General features: G+C 46.0%; 1 protein-coding gene across 1 annotated transcript; it reads left to right on the top strand.

The window, feature by feature from the left end:
• Positions 1-1,114: 1,114 nt before the first annotated feature.
• Positions 1,115-2,187, top strand: LOC136531118 (major pollen allergen Lol p 11-like). The gene has a single exon (XM_066523835.1). It carries the CDS (start codon positions 1,162-1,164, stop codon positions 1,678-1,680), a length of 519 nt encoding a protein of 172 aa, XP_066379932.1. The 5' UTR covers positions 1,115-1,161; the 3' UTR covers positions 1,681-2,187.
• The last annotated feature ends 5,956 nt before the right edge of the window (positions 2,188-8,143 follow it).

The raw sequence follows: 8,143 nt of genomic DNA, 5'->3' as shown, positions 1-8,143 counted from the left end.
GATGTTCCTCGCATCCCTTGGATTTCACTGTCACATCGTCAATGGTTTAATAAAAGGCTGTGGAGCTCCATTACTACAGCTGAAGTTGTTAGCTCAGCAGCTGGTGACGGTCTCTGGGCAACTCTAAGTCTTGCCACGTTCTTCCCGCTCATGGGTTCCGCGCAAAGAAGGACTAGGAGTGTGGAGCAGGCCAGGGAAGACGTGAAGAGGGGTTTCACCCCTGCTCTAGTGCTCTGGGCGGAGCTGTGCTGCCAGCCGTGCTGTTCACAAACTGGCGCTTCGTCCCCGTGCCATACCAGCTTCACTGTGCCAGCTTGTTCGCCCTGGTGGGCAGCTGTTCCCTCTCATGGATTGAGCTTGAGCAGCACAAGGTTGACGCAGCGGGTCTGGAAGATGGAAGGAGTATTAAGGTTTGTTCTGACGACTGCTTTTGAGCTAGTAGTCATGTAGTATGTTCATATGGATCAACATCTGTAAGATCTGGTTCATCCAGGAAGAAAACGGGTGAAAAAAGACAGTCTTACTTGCAGCAACTGTTTAGGAATTTGGGTTGGCAGCAAAACTAACTGAGCATCGATCAGTCGTTGTAAAGAATCGACCTTTGATGAATTGCTGAAATGCTGATGCGTGCGATCGAGTGAGTGTAACTCCATACGCATATGACCGGGGGGAGTATATATGATGAGTTTAATGTCTTTGTGGTTGTGTGAAAATTCAGTCCATCATCATTCAATTCGTTCTCTCTCTGGTTGTGGCACGGGGCATTTATTTAATTTCAATTCGTGCCTTCAGAGTTCAGATTGATTGATTGATGCACATGTCTGGAGATGGGTGACGAATTGACGATCGAGAACGCTTGCAATGCCAGCAAAAGCTGAATGTCGACGATGTCCGTCTTGTTGCGGTCCAGGAATAACAAGCTGGGCTGGGAACGCATGCATGCAACATGGGATGAGTGAATGCCTGAATGGGGATCATGGACGGCGCACAGGCGCCGACGGAGCCGGGAAACGAGCTCCACCTCCCGCCTCCCGCCTCCCCTCTCCGGCCCTCTCCTCTCGATCTACATATATAAATAAATGGCGGCCCCTCGCCGAGAGCTCACGAACGACGATCCTCTCCGTCCCCAAGCAAAAAGCTAGACGTAGAACGAATAGAAGAATGACGCATCAGGCCAACCAGTCGACAATGGTGGCGCTGGTCGCCGCCGTGGCCGTGGCGGCCGTCCTCGCCGGCGTGGCGTCCGCGGAGAAGGCGGGAGGCTTCGTCGTGACGGGTCGCGTGTACTGCGACCCCTGCCGCGCCGGGTTCGAGACCAACGTGTCCAAGAGCGTGGCGGGCGCGACGGTGGAGGTGGTGTGCCGGCCCTTCGAGTCGAACAAGGAGACGCTCAAGGCGGAGGCGACGACGGACGACTTTGGGTGGTACAAGCTGGAGATCGACCAGGACCACCAGGAGGAGATCTGCGAGGTGGTCCTGAAAAAGAGCCCCGACCCGGCGTGCGCGGAGATCGAGGAGCTCCGCGACCGCGCCCGCGTCCCGCTCACCTCCAACAACGGCATCAAGCAGCAGGGCGTCCGCTACGCCAACCCCATCGCCTTCTTCCGCAAGGACCCGCTCAAGGAATGCGGCGCAATCCTCCAGAAGTACGACCTCAAGGACGCATCCGACACGCCATGATATAAGGTTCAGCGTCCAGCGTCCATCGCCGACGTCGTCCGTCCATCCAATTACGTACTCAACTAACTGTCGTATATATATGCACGGTAGTAGGTCGTCCCGCGCCCGGCCGCCCGTTCGCCGGCGCCGGAGAAGATGGTAGTAGCTAGCCACCAAGTGTCGTCTGTCGTGTCGTCTACGGCTTCCGTGTTTCTGTATTGTGTTGTGTGTATGTATGTACACTGCATTGGAAGGCAGCGACAATGGGCCTCGTCAGCGCACGTACGATCCGTTTCTTTTGTTGGGCCTAAATCATCTGCATGCATGCAGATATATATACTGCTAATACTACTGCTCTTTTATTATTTTTATTATGTCTTCTCCCTCATTGAGGTCCTGTATTTTTATTAACAGAGAAAGAGAAGAGGTGTGTGTGCCTCGGGTTTTTAGTTCTTTGTGTATGTACGGCGCGTGGCTCAGCGGCAAACATGCCGAGGAAAAGAAAAATGCAAGCTGAAATGTTGATCACACTTGTTTGTTTCTGGCTTCTATAGATGGTTTTGAGAGCCAAAAGTGTCAAGAGAGGCTGAACCTAGAAATAGGATTAGCCGGTTTCCCAAACTGGTTAAGCTGATTTTGGCACTTTGTCAAAATGCATAGTTAGACTTCACCGATGTGTTCGTATCGTCGAGACCATCGAAATACATACGTGGATCATCTACTTTGAGTTTCCAGTAGGGGCTTACCGAGTCCCTCCTGTTCCCTAAAAAAAATCTAGTTTGAGTCCGGATGAAGATAACGCAATTTCAAGGGGGCTAATCGAGGAAAAGAGAGGCCTAGCCGGTTTCCAAAACCGGATAGGCTGGTTTTTCAAATTCTTCAGATTGAAGAATGGATTGCACCGTACCATTCCACTCGTTGAACTGATCAAGAAGCATATATAGATCGCTCAATTTTGAGTCTAAATGAATAAATTATGATTTTTAGAAGGTTTTTGCTCTGGACCAGCAAAAACTGGATAAGCAGGTTTTAAAAACTAGCCCAGCTGGTTTTCCTGGTCTGAGGCCTAATTGAATCTAACTCAATGGAAACTTACCAATATCATAGGAAACTTATCGATTTTGTTTTGGACACAAGATAAGAGCACCCCTTCCATATATATTATAAGATCATAGCCGATGGAGATAATCCAACTACATAACTTTCAAAAACACATCTACTACTCTTTTTAGCCTCTCTTTCCCATTTACTACCTCTCTCCATTCTTCGTCGTTGTTGCATGTCCGGTGGATCGACAACGACGAAGCCCTAGAGTGGTCAGGCCGGCTAGGGCAGCCCATCACTTGCCACACGCCTTGATGGGGTCCATCCCAGGTGTGTGTGGGGTTTTGGGTTTCAAGAGACCTTGTCGATGTATCTTGCATATCGCGCTCCTAACAAGGCTCCTCCGGCGTATCACGTTGTTCGCTAGAGGAACCTAGTAAAGTGTTCGTCTATGAGCACACTATAGGTGTCTGCCGACTTGAGGTTCGGCTATGCTAATCTTTGGCCCGCCTATATCGAGTGATCTAGCTCTTTGTCGGTGTGTGCAGTGGTGACCTAATTAGCGTCAACACACTTTTTGACGACTTCGTTGGGAACGATTGGTTCGGCTGTAGTATCTTGCGGCCGATCTTTCTGACCTAGACAATTTGGTGATTCAAATCTATCTTTCTTGTGTTCTCATTACCGTTACATATGGTCCAAAAGGCCGATTGCATCTGGTATTGATATCCTCTATCAGGATGTGGAACATGTTAAAAACCGTATAAATGGTCTGAATAGAATCTACTTAAACATAATTAAATGAGCTAAACTGTCATTTAACTCACCGTTTAGTGTAAGTCGCCGTCGCTTCTGAGGGATAGGGTTAGGACGAGTGGTGCCGTTGGGGGGCTAGGGTCTGGCCCCTCTGCACTTCAGTTATGTGGTCTTGTGGAGTATGGCGGGTTGTCATGGACTCGGATAATATGCCTGAGTGGTGGCGCTTTGCTGGGGGCTGGCTGGGGCCGGCTGCTCGCTTCGCTGTTCCGTCGGGGTCTTACCTATAGGATCAGTTCTTTATCTTATTGGTTCGGTTGTACCTAGAAACTGAAGCTGATGACGATACCTGAACCTCACAGCTACTGAAACCAAAACCACATCTGAAGACCGAAGAAACCGAAACTTCGGCTCAGTTCGCTCCAGTTCGGTTCAGTTGTCGGTTGTCGGTGCAAATGTGCCTAGTCCTGGTCCGTCAGCTCGGCCAAGAGGTGGAGGTGGCCTAGCGGCGACGTTGACCAAAGGCCTCGTGGCTTAGCTGGAGTTGAAATACTGTGCTAATTTGTTGGGAAAGGAAAATATTGTTTCGGCTGAAAAAACAAACTGAAAAATATGGATTATAAAAGAAGCGAACAGAGCCTATGTAGTACACTCCAAGTTGTTGCCATTATTATTTTAATATAGTGTAAGTCAAAATTGTACAATTTTGACCAATTTATAAGTTCTTAATAGGTGCATTGGCATATTGAATTTGATGAAGAATTTGGTGAGGAAACTAATTTGATTCTATGGATACACACGGTGTTGTCGAATTTTCGATTAATTTGGTGTGTCAAGGTGAGCATACTTAGGGCTCGACAAAATACCCGCGGCTCGCCAACTCACTCGACTCGTGTCCGGCTCGGCTCGTTTTAACTTTTTCACGAACTGAGCTGGAAGTCTAGCTCGCTGTTTTAACGAGCCAGCTTGAACCAGCTCGCGAGCTCAAACGAGCTGAGGCCTATCAGTCCATGACCATGAATCCAGAAGATGATGATGCTGGCCTAGAAGTGTACACATATTCCATTGATATGTAATCCTTATTTTCAGTTGTTTCATATGAATTTTTATTTTATAATTGTTGTAGTACTTAAATGTTGATTTATGGATTGTTTTTCCAGTGAGAAGATGATGATGCTGACATTGAATTTGTGGATTTTTCTAAGTCTGTGGTGGCAAGCAATTAGTAAGTCTGCTGAAACTGCTGGATCATGGATGGACCAGCTATGTTGCATGATTGATATTTTTTATGATCCTGATATGTATTAATCATGTATGATTGCATAATGATGAATGTCACCTTCTGAAATTATTGTGGCATAAACATTATAAACATGTGCCCTATTTTTTTAATAGCTCGCGAGCTAAACGAGTCAACTCGACCTCGCTAACGAGCTGAGCTAAACTGCCCCTATAGCTCGTAATATTAATGAGCCGAGCCGAGCTGGCTCGTTAGCCTAGAGCTAGCTCGAGCTGGACCGAGACGAGCCGGGCTGGCTCGATATCCAGCCCTATGCATACTTGACTTAGAACAAGTGACCTATAGCTACAATTTGAAACAAAGGACCAAGTTCAAGCGAAAGAACGGTAATCGATAATTGATTCTTTTTCTCAGATTGCGAAGACATATCCAGTCTCTCTCTCTATATATATATACACACACTCCTGGGAGTAATTACTTCCGTAATTAATAAATTATGTTGTGTATGTGTACATACTCATTTATCAGTTGGAGTATGTTGACATATTAAAATTAAGATACTCCAGATCTTTACCATGTGAAACAAATTTTAAAAGAGCACATATTTTTAATATAGGGAAAATGGTGTTCTTACCCTTATGCAGGAGTCTAATTGTGATTTTGCCCTTGTTTTCTCAACTTTGTGATTTTGTCCTTGCCATGGAATAAATGAATTTAAAAAATTCAAAATCTGAAAAAACAAAGACGAAAAGACCAAATTGCCCCTTATCCTTATATTTTAGACTCCACGAGGAAACTTTGCCTTTCTGACGGGCCGGCTGCATCGACCGGGGCGTTGGGGGCATCCGGCGGCGTTGGCGTTGGCAGCGCACGGCGCGCGGTGCGGCAACGGCTCTCGACGGCGGGGCTCGTCGCGCGCGGGGCGGCGACGGGGCTCGGCACGTGGCGCGCGGCGTGGGGGTGCGGGAGGGCCGTGGGGCTTGGCACGCGACGTCTCGGTGACGTCGGTGGCTGACTCGTCCAGCGGGCTCAGGGACCGGAGCCAGCCACGCCCACAGGAGTCTGCTGCTCCGGTGCCGTTGCTGGTGCCCGTGTCTTCGCTGCGCAGCTCGTCGTCCGCGGCGAGGAGGTCGGAGAAGGTCAAGGATGAAGCGGAGGAGCCAGGGAAGGCCGTCGTCGCCGTGCCGGCCGCGTCCCGGAGCTTCCGGCTGCGGAGCCTACGGAAGAGCCTTGAGGGTGAGCAGGTGGCTGCCGGGTGGCTGCCGTGGCTCAGCGCCGTCGCCGGGGAGGCCATCCAGGGGTGGATCCCGCTGAAGGCCGACTCCTTCGAGAAGCTGGAGAAGGTACTGTGGATCTTTCGGCTGAGGTTTCCTAGGTGATTCATTTCGGTTCAGATTTCGTGACTGGTTCAATTCAATAGCTCATGGGTCATTTTCCATGACAAATTTTTGCTTGCATGTGGAATTTTAGAAGGATGGTGGTTGTTGGGACTGTAATTTGGTCTAACTGGTTGGTATCTTTCTGGTATCCTTTATCACGCGTTAGTTAGTAGTAATACTCTGTTGGGTGATGGATTATGACATGAAGAATAAACTAGTATAACAGCCACCTGTTGTGAAGGTAAAGGAGGTGACTTGGGTGATCTGGTGTTTCCTTCTATGAGGCATCACATGTTTTAGCCGTCTCCGTTGTTGGTATGCGCTGTTGATCAGGAATTTGATCTCTTACTGTTTCTTTTCTGTCATCATACTCAAAAGGAAAAGTTGATTTTTTTTATTAAGAAGGGTAATGAAGCAAAGTAGTACTGGTATTGTGCTAGTTTTATGTCTGCAACAAGGGTAATGAAGCCCGTGCATTACTGCACATATGTTTGTTGCGTGACCCAGACTTGGTTCTGGTTAACAAAATGTTTAGATGCTGTGTTCCTCCAATCCTAATTCACTAGAAGCACATGTCTCATTTCCTTCTATTTTCTTTTTGAACTTTCCCACTTTAGTCTGCCAGAAGGTCAAAATTCTCAAGGATTTGCTGATTCTGTTCTTCTGCCGCCCTTTCTTCTGTTATGCATCATTGAAATAATTATTCACTCATAGTTTGAAAAAAAAATCAAGCACATGAACAGATCCATGTCCATCCAAACATTTATGTGCTTAGATGCATGTTTGTTGCTGAATGGCCTGCTATTATGCCACAAATTCTATGCTCATATCTGTTGTTTCTCGTAAGAGGACGCTATAAAACCATGTAGCTCCTTCTGTCCAAACTTTGGCCTCCTTGTGTAACACCATGCCAATCGCAGTGCATTGCCTCCCCACTGAATAATCGTTTCACCATTCATTTTTCTGCCGTTTGTTGTATTTACACATCTTATAGATGCAAGGATGCACTCCATTTTTCTTTCCAAAATCTACACTCAGCAGTTGAGTAAAGGAGATACTTTCCATCACTGCAGATGCGTACATGTCATTGGTGTCAATATGCTATTTATCGTCGAAGCAAATTGATTGTTAGTTTTCACTTACACTAACAGATACTGTATATTTTTCAGCGGTCGTGCTGGTGCTGCCTACGATCCGGAGCCGTCGCGTTTCTGTAGTAAATCTATGGTCGATCATGATGATTCACAACTGTCTTTTTATTCATGTCATTCTCTTTTTCAATTTGGTTAGTAAATACATGGTGTAGTTTTAGGGCTTGTAGTGTTACATGAACCAACTTGTATGGCGGTTACTTTTGCTAAAAAAACATGTACTGTATGACATTCCTATGTGGTAAGGCACTAAGGTTATCAGTGCATGCATCTACTTATACAGTTTGTTAACCGATGTTCTACATGCATTCTTATACATTGAAGATTTTTGGTCCCACACAAAAGATTATATCAAAATATTTCTTATGGCGTTACATCTGTCATCATTATGAACCTTTTGGTCCCAAAATTTTGAATATTTATCAATATTAAATCTGAGTTCAAATAATTGCAAGTTGTGCTAAATATGTTTGACCAAATTTAATCAATTGTCAGCATACAATAAAAAAGTATAATTCTAAATCAGGGTAAAATCACAATTAGGCATAATAAACAGGGGCAAAATCGCATGGGCATTCATGTCCTTTTGTACAAAGTTTAACACCGTTAGGGGTGGATGACGGAGCAGGGGCAAACTGGTGCTTCGTGAATGGCACAGTAGGGGTAAATTCACAAAGTCAAAAAAACAGGGGCAAAATCACAATTTCGATACAAAGCAATGGTACAAACGCAAGAGCCCCTTTAATATATTATATAATATAGTAGCATATAAAATAACTATAACCATATATAGTATACATATATACTTGTCATACATAATATCCTAGATGGTCTAGTATGATGATATACTCCATCTACATACACTTTGTCGGGCCATATACGTCCTAAATCTAGAGATATACACATAAGAGTAA

The sequence above is a fragment of the Miscanthus floridulus genome, unplaced genomic scaffold (assembly GCF_019320115.1).
Source record: "Miscanthus floridulus cultivar M001 unplaced genomic scaffold, ASM1932011v1 fs_279_2_3, whole genome shotgun sequence".
Classification (NCBI taxonomy): Eukaryota; Viridiplantae; Streptophyta; class Magnoliopsida; order Poales; family Poaceae; genus Miscanthus; species Miscanthus floridulus.
The sequence above is the reverse complement of the archived record's forward strand: the minus strand, read 5'-3'. Positions and strand labels throughout refer to the sequence as shown.